The sequence below is a fragment of the Hakea prostrata genome, chromosome 10 (assembly GCF_041222555.1).
Source record: "Hakea prostrata isolate BN-2017 chromosome 10, UWA_Hpros_2, whole genome shotgun sequence".
Taxonomy (NCBI): domain Eukaryota; kingdom Viridiplantae; phylum Streptophyta; class Magnoliopsida; order Proteales; family Proteaceae; genus Hakea; species Hakea prostrata.
The window spans coordinates 43,537,638-43,553,755 of NC_142609.1; the positions used below are offsets into that span (position 1 = coordinate 43,537,638).

Genomic DNA, 16,118 nt, shown 5'->3' on the forward strand with positions numbered 1-16,118 from the left:
TTAATTCCTTTCTAGCAAACCCTTTCTTGTTATGGGTTGGATTTTTATTCCGCTTTTCACATTCGAGGCCAAACCCTTGATCCTATCAGTTCGACCACTAACTTTGCATTGAACCCGCCATGTTCATATAATACTTTACTATTTGTCATTTGGGTTAATCCATATCAACTAACTTAAAAATATGATTCTACGAAAGAAAAAAAATCAAGTTAATAATATGAAGGAATCACACTTTATTAGTTTATGTTAAAGTTGCCTTCTTTTTTTTGGGTATGATTAAAGTTGCCATCAAGTCATATATAATGACAATCATATTTTTTTTACATAATTATATATGACAGAAAAATAAGAAATAAAACAAACATTAACAGATTTATCGATTCAAACTTCATTAAAATAAGAGTAATTATCTCATGATTTTAATTTATTCTAACCCATCCACTACCTCCAACATTCTCTGATAAATTTTTAGTCATAAATTAAGAACTAAAAATCCTTTATTTTTCTTGGTAGATCTAAAAATCATTTGATAATATGTCTTTGAGTTGAAGCTATTTTCTAGCAAAACTTTTGACCATGATTAAAATATATGATATGAATTTATACAGAAGTTGGCACAAATAAAAAGGACAAGAAATATTCAAAAATAGTTTGACTACTTGATAAAGTTGATTTCATGCATATTATTTTAGATGATTAATTTGCTGTGGTCCAATGTGTTTGTAATTGTTTTATATCAATTTACCCTAATATTGTATGAAAATGAATATGTTGAACCCTTTCTTTTAATTTCTATAATTTTAGTGATTTTATATACTTCCTACAAAATTCTAATTAAGATTTATTACTATTGTTATAGAATTTTATCAATCAAATCTGCAGGGGTATTATTGAAAAATTCTGTGAAGAGAATCCTAATAGAACCAAGCTAGATTTTATTCCACTCCAGAAAGGAAAGTCTTGTTCATCAAGTTACAATACACTCTAAAGGCTTCCTCAAATAAAAAACATGGAGAGAATGATTCCTTGCACGCTTCGAGATTCTTTTTCCTTCTTTAATCGAGTCCCAAATAAGAAAACCATGAAAGTGAAGTTTAAGCATATTGTTAGCAACACCAAAAGATTTAAACATTCTAAAATGATAGTTCTATAAAGTTAAATAATAAAACATAAAATATCTACAAAATATTATTATGATGATCAATGTTTCCTTGATTTTGATGCATGGTCAAATATAACATTGTTCACCAATGAAGAAAGTTACATCTGTGATACATCATTCAACTGTAGACTCAGGGTTGAAGCATTAGAAATGCAATTCTGGCAAAACAAGTTTCAAAGTACTATACTAGATTGTCATGTCATCTTCATAGTCTCTTATTTTGCTAGTTCTCAAGTTTAAGATTTAACTCTGAAGAAATGAGAAAACTTGATGACTTCATCTCCTGTAGATCCTATAAATTTTCATTACTGAAAAATTAACTTGTCATCTCATAAATAGTGAAGAGACTTCTTTCCTTTTCAGCTCTTTGGCAGTTTTTTGTGTAGTGGCCCAGCTCATTGCATCTGCTACATTCTTCCTTTTTGTAGATCCTTTTATAAGTGTTTATATTCTCCTTCATCTGGGTTTTTTTTCTCCTATTGATTCTTTGTTTCCTAATAACCTCTTCAATGCTAGACGTTTATGCCTATCTTGTCCTCAACCTTTCCCTCATCCAAACCAGGTCATGGATGAACTAGTACTTCTTTATAAGCCTCTATATGTCTGTCCTTTATACATCTGTTAACACTGTAGAAATCATCACAAAAAGTCTTCTAGCATAACATCTTCTAGAAATCTTATTCTCCAATATTGATGTTGAAATAGATCTGATCTTGTAAAATTATTTCAAATCACATCAATCCATGCATATGTGCATTCTATGATTGTTTCTTTTTACAATCTAGACTCTTTAAATACTTATAGGTTCCATTTTTCAACACAACCGAACTGCTAAAGCTGGCTATCTACCTTAAAAAACACATACTGCTAAACCTAGCCAATAAAAAGCTTAATGGAATTTCCAGTTCATCACATCAGATGAGATATAATACCAAAGGAATAGTTGGAAAATCTGTACAAGTGAAAAAGAAAGATGGAATTATTCATAGGGATTCTAAGAAAATATTCCCTATTAGAAATGCTTTTTTCAGCTCTACCAAAAAAGGGCTCATGAATCTATCCAAGCTAAAGTCCTTACTTGGGCAACAATTTAGGAAGATATGCTCAAGTATTCTGATTCCTCATAAAGAGTGAAAATAGTAGTCTCACATCGAATATGTAACAAGATAAAGGATTTTACAAAGTACATGAGCATAAGACTTGAATACTACTTATTCTTAAAAACCTAACCTTTAAGAAGAAGGTATGCCACTCAAGATCAGAAACTATGCTATTTAAATGAAGAGGAGAATACTCCTCCCAAGGCTCTCAGTTTAATTAGTGGAATCAAAAGAGAAGATTACAATATGGTGCTTAATGGACCAAAATGTAAAGATTTCAGTAGATTGGATATTGATGGAAGAAATCAACCATTAATAAGACAGAAAAGCATAATAGAAATGATCACCAATCACTGTGTAGAATCAAAGGTAACCAATCCAATTAAGAAGCATACAAAGAATGTAGAGAGTTTGGCCCAAAAAAAAAAAAGGTAAGAGTTTATGTTGATAGTTACATGCACCATAGAAATTTATAGATTGCTCAATATAATAAGATGGAAGTCTTATCTGTCTTTCTCTCATCTCTAATAGAGTCTGGTATTTCCCCCACCACTCCTGATCCTTTGAGCTCGATTAGATTTGGTCTCTCCTTCCCTTATTCCATTCCCCCCCCCCCCCCCCCTCGGCAAGACACTCTTCTCTAGTTCCCCTCCAGAAAAAGCTCCTTTCGTTGGCTTCTATTTAGAGCTTCACCTGCACCCCCTCCCCAAAGCTTTCTGAACAACCTTTTTTGGTTCAAAGGTCATATCCTCCACTAAGCTTTTACCATTTGGAGAGCCATTTTCCATTTTTGCCCACCCAATCCCTCCTCATTAGCTCCACCCAAGTCACCCCAACTACATCTTTTGCCCTGAGCTAGAAGTCCCTAACCACCTCTTCTTCATCTGTCCTTTCTCCAAGACCATTCGGAACAAACCCTAACCTCCATCTGACCCAATGCGAACACCCTCAACTTTTTGAGAATGGGTGCTACTGGATCTCTTCCACCTTTGGAGGCTCCTCTATAGCAGATACCTTGGGGAAACTTTTTTTGGTGCATACTTTACTTACATTTGGATGGAGTATAATTTCCATGGATAGACCTCCAAATAAATATCTCATAAGCAGATCTAGAAGCCCATTTTATGAGGATGTTTGCTCCAAGCTTACTCTCCATATGGCCAAGCTATTGGTAAACTCTCCAAGGAATAAATTCATTGTTGTTATCTAGGTTCTCAATACTACTTTATCATCACCTCTCCATATTTTCTCCCTTTTGGGTTGTTTACAATGTAAGTTGAAAGGAAGAAATTCAAGAACCTAGAAAACTTTTCATCCCTTGTACACATAAGCTTCCATTCTCTACATTTATAGGGTCACACCATACACTTAACAATGCAGCGAAAAATACTCTTACCCCCAAAAAAATGTAGAAAAATATACATAGACTATTAAGTCACACTTGCACAGTAAAGGGAAAAAAAAAAAAAAAGCCTGACCAAAGGAACAAACAGATAGAAGGAGAAAGAGAGAGAGAGAGGAGTAAACCACAAATTTGATCACTTCTTGTTCTTCTTCTCCTCAGCCGCAAGAAGCTCTTCTAATAGCTCGTCATTCAGGCACTCAAATTCGATAACATCTCTCCCATGCTGTTGTTTCTCCGTGTTATCAGGCAATGGAAGTGACGAAGAAGACGAAGAAGAAGATCCAGGAACTTGATATGAATTCGAAGTATACTCATCTGGGAAATTAAGAACAGCAAGAGAACCTCTCATCCGAAAAGCAGCTTGATCATAAGCTCTTGCTGCTGCTTCTGCAGTATCGAAAGTTCCCAACCAAATTCGCATACCATGCCTGTTAGAGTCGCGAATCTCCGCTGCAAATTTACCCCATGGTCGTCTCCTTACACCTCTATACTTAACACCAACTTCTGCTGCTACTCCCATTTCTTCTTCCTTCCCTGCTGCTTTCCTGATCTTGTTAGGGTTTTCTTCTTCTTCTTCCATGACTGATTTTGCATGAGCTAGGGCAGACTATAAAGTGACAACCCCACCTTCGCAATTTGGGATTTAGAGGAAAGGTAAGTAAGTGATTGGTCACTTCTGAAAAGTAGAAGGTCAGGATTTCATGATGAGGAAAATTCAACGGATGAGAGGCATGCCGACCTGTTAGGAGAAATCATTTGAGACTCAGACAGCACCAGACGAAGATCTTTAGCCGACTCAGTTCTATATTATTTCTGGCAGCCCATGCACCCCTGAAAAAAGAGTTTTAAAATTCAATGGCCGCCTTATCTTTTTTATCTTTTATTTACACACTCCATTTTGATTGTGAAGCTTTGAATAATGTCTGCAGGTCACCAAGAAACAAAGACAATCACGTTTAAGGCAGCTAGATAATAATGCGACTCTATTCTTGGAATCCAGATCCACAACCCCCATTATGAGAACAAATTTCAATCTAACATGTTGGATTCATATAATGTATTTTATTTAAAAGTAAAAAATTTCTCGAGTAAGGAAGACAAATTCCTCTCCATGTGGGTAGAAGATTCGGACTCTCAAATCGTTTTCTCATATCATATATGAGGACTTGTATACAATGTTTCTGTTATACTTCCGTGTTTTTTAAGTAAAATATAGTTTTTCTTACTTCTATGCATTTTCGTTGTTTCTCACTATCTTTGGGTGTTGAAATCATCTATAATTGCAGAGGAAATTAAAAAAAAAACATGTAATATGAAAAAAATGACGGCTATAGGTAAGACACTATGAGTTTTTAAGATTTCAAAATAAGAGGCATGTTTTGATGTAAAAAATATAAGAGTACCCTCCACCGTTTTTAAAAGAATGATTTTTTTTGTGAGCATACCAAATTGGTGGGCTCAAAGGAAAAACACAAGTGTTTTGGGCTATTAAACCCCAAAATCAATTGTTTCAGTGAAAGATTTCTGAAAATTGAAGTCCAAGCCCAGTACTGTTTGATGAGGCCCAAATTTAACTTACTAGTTACTAGCCAGTACTGCATATTGGGCCTATGGGCCAGCTCATATCCGTCCACAAATCAAACCAAGAAAATGGGAAAGAAGGAAACCAATTCCACTCTAGAATTTCAGTAAACCAATCCAAGAAATTTCAATTTATGTTTTTTTCTTTTTGGGTAAGAAGTTCAGTTTATGTTGACACTTCAAATAATCCATATAAATGCATGTCAAGTTCAGAGGTTCAGATGAGGTAAGGAGCAAGAACAGACCTAATTAATTCCTTGAGAAATTAAAACTTCATTGCTTCTCACTTTGAAGTTTGAAGATGTCTGGTCTTCACTTTCTTCAGTACTGAATAATTAAAAACCATTTTTTCTCAATTGAACTTCTTCAAAAGCTTATAACATATGACGCTTTTTTATGTAGCATGGAGCAATTTATGAAATGAACATGCTCCATCAGAGCAGGTTATGGTGGTTTGAATTAAATATGGAGCCTTAGTTCTTCAGAAGAAATAACCCTTGGAACCTGCATCTTATCATCAAGGGTATGAAGTGAGCAATTCAAGCCTTCGCTTGATTGTTCTGTTTTATTCTGAAGAAAATTTTCTGTTTTTGGTGAATCCAAGGAGGCATTTTGGTAGCTTAAGTTACAAAAATTATGTTTCAGAGAGTAAAGCAAGATTAGGATTCTTAGTTTGGGTAAACTTCAAATGGGCTATAACGGTTGGTTATGGTCCCAAAGCTACCCCCAACCCAAAGCTGAACCATTAGCCAAACCACTAGTCAACATGAACTGAAACCATTGTTTTGCAGATAGATTGTGTTGGGCTTGATGTTTTTAAGCCCACCAAAACAGCCGCAAACTGAACCGTTGACACCCCCAATCACAAGTAAAAAAACTCTTAATCAAATATCTGTTGTTACATAAGAAGTAAGAAATAATATTAATAAGGAAAAAAAAAGTGATAGACCAACGTGAATGATCATGAATTTGATTAAAAAAAAAAAAAAAAATTTAAATGAGTCGTCTAACAAAGTGTTTGTGGAAAGACTAATTTTAAAATCTTGATTTCATTGCATGGCGGGGACGCAAGGTTGCCATTACGGCATCCCTCTTTTTGATTACTAAAAGAAAAAGAAAAAAAACTTGACTTCAAAACGAAGAAGTCATGGATTCAACTCTCCTTAATGATATATGTGAAGTCCACACTCCTTAATATAAAAACTACTAGTTCCAAAAGAAAAAGAAATCTAGGTCATTTATTCAATTTCAAATTTAGATTCGATATATATATATATATTCTTATGAATTGTTGTCATATATTTAAAGTTTTAATTATTTTTTTTATTTTTAGAAAAGATATATTTTTTTTCACTATATCATGTCAATTTTCATGAAAAACTTGACGTGTAAGTATATGCAAACATCTGTCTACCTATCTGTAACTATCTTGATTATGGGTCAGAAGTCAAAAGTCACAAGGGTTATATATATATATATATATTTATTTATTTATTGTTAAAACTACTCATTCCTTTTAACTTTTTGAGGAACCCCAGAGGTGGAAGAACCCCAACTCTTAACGTGCACATGTTATAACCAGGCTTCGTATATCAATTATATAGCACCCTTCCTTCTCTGCTCCCTTCTTGTTAGTTGAGTTTGGATGACCTCCCCATTAGAGGAGAGGTATGTGTTCTGCTAACACTTATCCACTGCACAATTAGGGATAAGGTCAACATAAGACCTATTGGGGATCCCACCTCTAATTCATTTTGTCAACATTCCAGACGTAGACCATATCCCTATGATGGAGAAAAGTTAGGGAACGCATACATTTTCTTGACAGGGAGGTGATCTAGACTCTTATTTGTCTTTTCTCTTTGACTCAGGGTTTCATTCTCTAGTAGAGATTTTTTATACCTAGCGTGTCCCTCCACCCATATAGCCACATTGCCTTTACCTGACACAAATAAACCTTGTAGAGGTGGATCCCATACTCATGTAACTGTGACTGTATAAATGAAGAGACAAACTAAGCAGAAAAGATCTGAACTCTTCAATTCTAACTTGTTTCCTTCATGTTTAAATCTAATTCCTAGATAAGGGATCTTTCTCTTGTCCTTCTATCGTTTTGCATCAGGGTTTGATTTTAATTTATCAATGATTTTTTTTTTTTAAAATCCAAATTAGTTTATTATTCCCAAATATTTTAAGAACTGAACCCTGCAACTTTCTATATAAAATTTCATCATTCTATAAATGTGGTTTACCATTTTAAAATATTTTAAGATCTGAAACTTGCAATTTATAAAATTTCATTAATCAATAATGTGATAGCATTTTAAAGTTAGTAGTTATCTGTCATCTTGAGGCGCTCTATCAACAGATTTACTAATCCTTTTATATTTTTAAAAAATTCAGGAAAAGTTGAATTTATGATCTCTTTCTTAACAGATGTTGATCATTGTCAAATGAAAAATCCTTGAGTGATAGTTATAGTTTTTGTTTTAAAAAATAATTTATATTAATTAAAACTAACTAAATAAATAAATATGATTACAATACGTAGAATATCTTTTCATTAACATCATTTTTAACTATCTTTGCAGTGGAAGTTTCTCCGAAAATCTTAGAGGATCTGTCCAAGGGCATTAAAATATCCAGCAAGAAATTGAAAAATTCATATGAGTGAATTTTTAAAAACCAATCTTTGACTATGACCTTATACCTACCAGTGTTGAATTGACAAATCCATATGAGTGAATTTTGATCGACTTTTGGATAATCAAAGACTCAAGAGTGCAAAGACTAACTACTCTTATCTTGAATCCTCTCCCTTTGCAAGTTCCTCTGGAAAAGCCAGTTTGGAAAAACCAATCTATATATAAAACACCATAGACTGGCTTGCAATATCGTGCCATTTTTTCTTGAGTAAGTTTCCCTCCCCAAATCATGTGTTTTTCTTGATCCGTGTATGCATTTGCAGAATTTGTCGATAAGAAACCAAGAAACTGCTTCACTGTTACTACTTTACATCGATCGGAAATGGAAAGGATAGGTGGTGAGTTAGTGCGGCGGAGAGGCTTTGAGGTCTTGCCATCATTAATCTTTCTGCTGCAGGTGATCGGAGCATGCCTAGGTGACAACGAGAACCACTGCCCAATAGCCAAGTGTAGCCGCCATGGCCCCGAGATCCGCTTTCCGTTTAGACTCAAAGGCAAAGGATATCATGAGCAAGAGCAACCCAAGCAGTGTGGGTACCCTGGTTTCGAGGTGTTCTGCAAGGATGGCCACACTGTGCTAGACCTTCCATCATCGTCGTCTTCATCTTCTGGGCATATCTTCATACGATCCATATCTTACCAGTCTCGGACTTTATCCATCTATAACTCCAACAATTGTTTTGTTGCCCTCTTCTTTGATCTCAATCCTTATCAAGTACTCCAGTACCAACATTATTATTTGGACATTATTTCCAATACCACCTTCCTTATAACTCATTAGCTTTGTGAAGTAAATAAGTACAGAAACTCATCGATATCTATTCAACCTTCCATCAATAATCCCTTTAATGTCACTTTCTTTGATTGTTCACAACAAAATGATACAGAAGCTTACCTTCAGCTCTCCATCCCTTGCATGAGCAACCCCGGGCATTATTATTCCCTCGCCGACTCTGGAACCCCCTTAGGTGCACTTCGCCCTTCTTGCTTGTTCGTGAAGACAGTTTGTGTCCCTTTTGACTACCAACATGGCTTATACCATGGAGGCGTTTCAATTATCACTTTGAGCTGGGACTTACAAGACTGCCACATCTGTGAATCTTCGGGGAAGCCATGCGGGTTCCTCAATGAAACTACTGGGGAATTAGGATGTTTAGACCCTGGAAAAGGTACCTAATCTCCCTCTCCATTAATTTATCCAGATTCTCTCTGTTTTTAGTACTGAATTTGGATGAAGATATTTTACAAGAAGAAAAAAAAATTGGATACAGATATGCATAGCTGGAGGGTTCATATCTTTGAACAATTTCAATGAGAAAATCATATTGCCCATATGACTTTCAATTTCCAAATAGTAGAACACGGAGTAGCATTGGTACTAATTAATTCTTGCAATTATTAATTCCATGCAGGTGCCTTGGTAAAGCATACAATCACAGGTGATTTATACTTTCTCATTTATCATCAGTGTGTTTGCATAAATGTTTTTTTTTTTTTTTTTTAAATTTTGGGTGTTCACAAAGATGTCGATATGAAGATTCGTATCCTAGTGATTATTTACTCAATATTGCAGGTGTGGGCATTGGCTTTTTTCTTGTTCTGGTACTAATGAGCATCGCCATCAAGGTTTATTGGTCCAGAGAACTGGAGAGAAAGAAGGAAATGGAGAATCAACTTCAGGTAGAAAAGTTTTTAGAAGATTACAACTCTCAGAAGCCAACAAGGTACTCCTATTCAGATGTCAAAAAAATGACCCAACATTTTAAGTTCAAATTAGGACAAGGAGCTAATGGAATCGTCTTCAGAGGCAGTCTCCCTAATGGGACTCTTGTTGCTGTGAAGATTCTTAAATCTCAAGGAGGTGATGGAGTGGAGTTTATTAATGAAGTGTGCACCATGGGACGGATTCACCACGTCAATGTGGTTCGCCTTTTGGGCTTCTGCTCCGAAGGTTTCAAGCGAGCATTACTTTATGAATTCATGCCAAATGAGTCATTGGAGAAGTTCATTTTCTCTAAACATTCTAATGATCCACCTTTAGGTTGGTTGAAGCTTCAAGATATTGCAATCGGCATAGCTAGAGGAATTGAATATCTTCATCAAGGATGTGAACAACAAATCCTCCATTTTGATATCAAACCTCATAATATTTTGCTTGATGAAAACTTTAACCCAAAGATATCTGATTTCGGGTTAGCAAAGTTATGTCTAAAGGAGCAAAGCATTGTTTCTATGACGGCAACTAGAGGGACAATGGGCTACATAGCACCTGAAGTATTCTCTAGGAATTTTGGGAATGCTTCTTACAAATCTGATGTCTATAGTTATGGAATGTTGTTGCTAGAAATGGTTGGGGGAAGGAAGGCCACCGATTCTACTATGGAGAACTCAAGTCAAGTGTTCTTACCAGAATGGATTTATAATCGTCTAGAAAAGGGAGAAGATTTTGGAATTGAGATGGCTATTGAAGGAGATCACAAGATCGCTAAGAAACTAGCAACGGTGGCAATTTGGTGCATACAATGGTACCCAGTGGATCGTCCAACTATGAAAGCTGTTGTTCAAATGCTAGAAGGAAGTATGGAAAGTTTAACAATGCCACCAAACCCGTTTATTTCAACATCAGCACCAAAAGTTACCACATGCTGCATGGAAAGGCAATATGATTCAAAGCTCGCAGTTATATCAGAAGAAGAGTGAGACATCACTAGCTCTAGTGCTCAATGTACTCATGAAGTATTTGGGTAGGCTAATGGTTTTGTAAACTTGGAAAAGTAAATCTTGTATGAGATTGTTCCATGTTATTATATGGTTCCATATGTATTAGCAAAGTGAGCGTTCAAAGCAAATTATTTTTGTTTTTGTGGAACTCCAACTTTTTTAGGGTATAGTATTCACCTAAGAAAAAAAATTGGAACTAATTAGTTCTGACCCTAATAGGTTACTATTGTATTACATCAAATTAAATTAAAATTCCATGTATGGCTATTAATTAGTCATGTTAACCTTTAAACCTTTTCCTTTAATGCATTTTTTCACTTTCTATTCTTTCTAGAACTGAACTATATCATCAATGTACGCCATGAATCGGTACCTCACAACTTCCCCTTGCCAAATATCCTCTCCATGTTCTCTTCACTGGATCAATGAGCTCCGAGACCCAAACCAACCATGAATCCCCTACTTCGCTATGAGTTAACTTATAATTCTTATAGTTTGGGATTCAATTACCTATCCAAGTCTTGATATGTTTGGCATTGCCTACACTCCAAATGAGCCCCAATAAGAAGGACCTCCCTCCCTTCCCGTATGCTTCTCCATGCCCAAATTGAATAGTTGCCTTAATTGTGACCTTCTAGGATGTTTGAATTAGTAGATCATTTCCATGTATTGGGCCCAAAGAGACGAGGGCTCCCTACATAGCCTCCAAGCTGATTTTGATAATAGCTAGTGCTTTGTTGTGTGTGAGGGGGTCCTTAAAACCAATTCCTTCACACTCTTGGACTTACATAACTTCTCCAAATTTTCTTAACAGTCTATATTGTATCCTGAATAGAATTGTGTATTGCCTTTTAATCTTCTCATGATGTGTTTTTGTTAGAAACTCACCCTCTCATGCAATGAAGAAAAAAAGGAGAACAAGAATAAGAAAGATAACCAAAAATTTATGTGGTTCGACCTAGCTCCTAGTATAGAGAACCTACGTCCATGGTATGGAAGTTCTCATCTCATCAAGTTACTGATGAGAGGTATTTGTTATCTTTAAATAAATACAATATAAAGTCATTTACATTTTCAATTTTCCCGTTACATTTATAATTTGGTTCTTTTATCCTAGGACTTTGAGATAGACTAAGAAGCCTAAGCATATTATCTTTATCTCCAACACTCTTGCTCCAAGTTGGACTAAGACATCGTTAGAGATCAACTTGGACATCAGCTATGCTGAAAAATAGTTTTAGACAACACATTTGTAAAAATATCAGCAAGTTGGTCTTCACTTCGTTTGTACGGAATCTCGATGGTCTTGGCTTGAACTTTCTTATGAACAAAATATCAATCCACCTCTATATGTTTAATTCTTTCATAAAAGATAGGATTCAAAGCCAATGACAGATGAATTTTATTTTTCAGTCATTTATTTGTTTTTATAATTTAAAAAAAATTTTTTCTTTCTAAAAGAGCCAATTTTAATTAAGAAATTTGACATGCGAGTATAAGCAAACCTTGGTCGACCTATCTATAAAATCAGTTAGCTATCACCTTGAGTTGGTGCGTTAACAACACTTTTTGTATCTTGGTTGTGAGTCTACAATCAAGAGTCAAGAACTAATCCAATCTTAAATCCGTGAAAAATTAGAAATGCTCGCTGCCTAAAGGTTATGATTTGGGATCCCAGGATAACATTACTATCTCATTCCATTCCTCCATATATTTCATGAGGGTTTCATTTCTAGTCTACTTTATCAATTAACAGAGATCAACCTACCTCTAAAAATTCTTGGACTGCCAGTCCCTTTAGAAAAATTAGTCCAATCTATATAAAACACAAACACCTTCGGTTGATTAGAATGGTCAAGATTCCTAACTTATGCCATTATTTTTTTGACAAAATCTTGTGTCATTGTTTTTTTTTTTTTTGGGTAATTCTTATTTGGACCGTAAGGTTTGATCCAAGGCAAACAGATCATCTTAGAAACCATGATCATGAGTTGGGAAAACAATTTTCTCATGTTTTCTTCAATGAGTTGTCTACCGTACGTCTTCTGAAACTATTCAGATTTAATTCCAACTTCGATTCTCCCTCTTGTTGAAGGACCATGACGATGAGATCAATGGGAGGAAAGAAACTCTTCGGTTTCATATACAACGTGTCAGTGACGGTGATGGTTGTTGTTCTTGTTCTTGTTGTTGCTGCTGCTTCTTGCAGAGCTGTTTCGGCGGTGGTTGGAGGGATATCATCAAATTGCTCTTCCCACTGTGGAGATATCCACAACATCACCGACCCTTTTCGATTAAAAGGCGATCCCAGTAGTTGTGGAAATTCTTTGTATGAACTCACCTGCGAGAGAAATCAAATAGCGACCTTCCTGATCAACTCCCAGAAATATATCGTCAAGGAAATCGATTACGAGTCTTACAAGGTTCGAATCGTCCATTGGGATATAGAGAACGACAACTACTGCCCCTCTCCACCGCCTACCCTCACCCCCAAAGACCTCACGCTCGCCACTCCGATTGTCTGGACATTTCATGATGAGTGGTCTTATGGTAATGCCAATATCGCTTTCGTGAACTGTTCAGTTCCGGTGGAAAACAATTTCATGTACATACCCACCGTTTGGCCTTGCACCACTTCTTCCTCTTCTTGGTATATGTATTCTGTTTCCACGATAGGGATGGTGACGGATTATCAATCACCCACAAATGTGTCCATCCTCCAAAAGAATTGCAACGTCGTTGCTGCATTTTTAGTTGATCTCGATCAATGGATTTCTAGAGAAAATTTCAGTATTCATGCCCTGAATCATTCCTACATTCGCTCTATTTTGCGGACGGGCTTTTATCTATCATGGTTTTTTCCCTTGTACATTTGCGGAGAGTGCTTAGCTCAGGGGCTCCAGTGTACCCAGCAATATGATATTTTAACTCCATTTGATGGTATAGTGGACAAGATTTGTAAGTTACCTACTGGCTGCAAGAATAGGAGATTTTTATCTTTTCAATGTAAGTCTTCTTCCACATTTCCTGTTTGCTAGAAAGATTGATATTTTCAGGAATCTCCTTTCTTATGTTTACCAGAATGATTGATGTACGTAACCAGTTATCCTTTCTCATGTTTAATTTCCAGGTTTTATTTACGACTTTGGTCAAATAATGCAGAACCTTTATAGCTTTCATTTAAAAGTTTTCTTCTACGGTAATGTTTCTTTTTATTACCGTTCATTTGCAAAATATTTTCCTCCACTGTAGAAAGATATTTCCCAGGCACATTTGCTGATTCTTTTCTCTTTGGACGCTAATTGTTTCTCAGATACTCCGAGAGGCAGGAACCTTGGTAAGAATATCCGAAAACATTGCCTACTGTAAGAGTCAATGTATATTATTCATTTAATCGTTGATGAAGTAGTGCTCACATTAATGTTAATGTTTCTGATTCTCCACCTGCAGCATTTATCCTTTTTGGAGCGAGGGAGGTCATTGGCACTTTATTTATTTCTGCAATTTTGTTCCGCAAATTTAGAAGAAGACATTTATGGATGGATACAACAGTTGAAGAGTTCTTGAGTACCTACAAGAGTCAAACCCCAACAAGGTACTCTTATTCCCAAATCAAGAAGATGACCAACAATTTTAAAGAAAAACTAGGGGAAGGAGGATTTGGCTCAGTGTTCAAAGGGAAGCTCATAAGTGGAGGTCCGATTGCAGTAAAGATGTTAGGAAAATCTGAAGCAAATGGCCAAGACTTTATCAATGAAGTCGCTACCATTGGAAGGATTCATCATGTCAATATTGTCCGGCTTATTGGGTTTTGCTCTGAAGGATTGAAAAGAGCTCTTATCTATGAATTCATGCCCAATGGATCCTTAAATAAGCATATATATAGCCATGAAGGCGACGACAATCTACTAAGTTGGGAAAAGATGTACGAGATTGCTTTGGGTATAGCTCGTGGGATCGAATATTTGCATCGAGGCTGTGACATGCAGATTCTTCATTTTGACATCAAACCCCATAACATTCTATTGGATGCCCATTTTCAACCTAAAATAGCGGATTTTGGGCTTGCAAAATTCTACCCAACAAATGACAATACAGTGTCACTCACCGCTGTCAGAGGAACTAGGGGGTACATGGCCCCAGAACTATTTTACCGTAACATTGGAGGCGTATCATACAAGTCCGATGTTTATAGTTTTGGAATGATGTTGATGGAAATGGCAGGCAGACGAAAAAATTTGAATGCACATGTGGAGAAGACAAGCCAGATTTACTTTCCTTCATGGGTGTACAACAGGCTTGAACAAGGGGAAGACTTGGAATTGAGATACGACACAACAGATGAGAAGGACATAGCCAAAAAGCTGATCATAGTGGCTTTATGGTGCATTCAGCTAAAGCCTTTGGATCGTCCTTCCATGACAAAAGTTGTGCAGATGCTAGAAGGAAGTCATGAACTTTTAGAAATGCCACCCAAGCCTCTCTTAGCCACTGAACAATCAACTCCCAACAAAGCTGATACAGTAATAAGCATGAATACAATGGAAATCACAATCGCTTCCAGAACATGATCAATCTTAATTTGTGTATTACAAATTGGGTACTTTTTTGGTCTTTGAGGTTAAATAAGTCTTTGTTGTTAATGTTATCTAAAATGTATTAACATGTATGATGCCTAATTTTGGTTCTCATAAGCTCTTGAACATTCTTGTGTTGCTGGAATTCTCAAAAGCAATTGATATTTGGATTAAGATAAAAAGAAGAAATGCTTCCATGATAGAAGTCCAGAGACCCATATATTGAACCTACTAGTTAGGGATTGTTAGGAACCAGGCTCATATGGTTATTTAATTATGTGAGTAAAATTATTCTCTGAATTTAAATAACACGATTTATTCTTTCGAATCCGTATTTTTTCCATTGATTTGATAAAATTCTCAACTTTTACCCATAAGAATAAAATTTTGATTAATTCTAACCGAAATAAATTTATTTGAATAGTTTGGCCAGGTTAATCTAACATATAAAAAAAAATTAATAATAATAATAATAATAATAATAAAAGGTAAAAGCCAAGGGTTAATCTTTCTTCTTTTTCTTTCTTCTGCAAATTTTCTCCATAAGATCGCTTTACAAATAATTTATGCGCATTCCAACGCTCTAGTCTCAGTGACTTGGGCTGCGATGCATTTGTTTGACATTACAAACGGTAAAACACCTATTTTTATGTGATTCTTCCATTATTCCTTCTACAAATGATTTTTGTACATTCTTATGCAATTCTCTCTCTCCACCGATTGATTGAGATTCTCAATTTAAGAACAATAGATAAACCGAGAGGCTAAGTTCATATACAATTTTGCTCGATTTAAATATTCAAAATTTTCCCCCATTTTATTTTTAACAACAGAACAATTCTTGAAATCTGAATCTTTGAATTTGCT

At 35.6% G+C, this 16,118-nt stretch overlaps 2 protein-coding genes and 1 pseudogene across 2 annotated transcripts; 2 read left to right on the top strand and 1 right to left on the bottom strand.

Moving 5' to 3' along the window:
* Positions 1-3,733: 3,733 nt before the first annotated feature.
* LOC149003231 (ethylene-responsive transcription factor ERF096 pseudogene) lies at positions 3,734-4,232 on the bottom strand (annotated as a pseudogene).
* A 4,043-nt stretch (positions 4,233-8,275) lies between these two features.
* LOC149003232 (rust resistance kinase Lr10-like) lies at positions 8,276-10,653 on the top strand. Its single transcript, XM_089138811.1, has 4 exons — positions 8,276-8,668; positions 8,735-9,122; positions 9,366-9,392; positions 9,527-10,653. The coding sequence occupies exons 1-4, from the start codon at positions 8,276-8,278 to the stop codon at positions 10,651-10,653; spliced, it is 1,935 nt and encodes a 644-aa protein (XP_088994937.1).
* Positions 10,654-12,773: 2,120 nt separating this feature from the next.
* Positions 12,774-15,245, top strand: LOC149003233 (LEAF RUST 10 DISEASE-RESISTANCE LOCUS RECEPTOR-LIKE PROTEIN KINASE-like 2.1). The gene is made up of 4 exons (XM_089138812.1): positions 12,774-13,680; positions 13,805-13,873; positions 13,988-14,011; positions 14,125-15,245. Exons 1-4 carry the CDS (start codon positions 12,774-12,776, stop codon positions 15,243-15,245), a joined length of 2,121 nt encoding a protein of 706 aa, XP_088994938.1.
* The last annotated feature ends 873 nt before the right edge of the window (positions 15,246-16,118 follow it).

Bases quoted from the DNA above. Each gene is read 5' to 3' on its own strand.
- LOC149003232 (XM_089138811.1), top strand. From the start codon at position 8,276: ATGGAAAGGATAGGTGGTGAGTTAGTGCGGCGGAGAGGCTTTGAGGTC. The intron at 8,669-8,734 runs GTACTCCAGTAC...ATAACTCATTAG, and splicing joins TTGATCTCAATCCTTATCAA to CTTTGTGAAGTAAATAAGTA. The intron at 9,123-9,365 runs GTACCTAATCTC...AATTCCATGCAG, and splicing joins ATGTTTAGACCCTGGAAAAG to GTGCCTTGGTAAAGCATACA.
- LOC149003233 (XM_089138812.1), top strand. From the start codon at position 12,774: ATGACGATGAGATCAATGGGAGGAAAGAAACTCTTCGGTTTCATATAC. The intron at 13,681-13,804 runs GTAAGTCTTCTT...TTTAATTTCCAG, and splicing joins GAGATTTTTATCTTTTCAAT to GTTTTATTTACGACTTTGGT. The intron at 13,874-13,987 runs GTAATGTTTCTT...ATTGTTTCTCAG, and splicing joins TTTAAAAGTTTTCTTCTACG to ATACTCCGAGAGGCAGGAAC.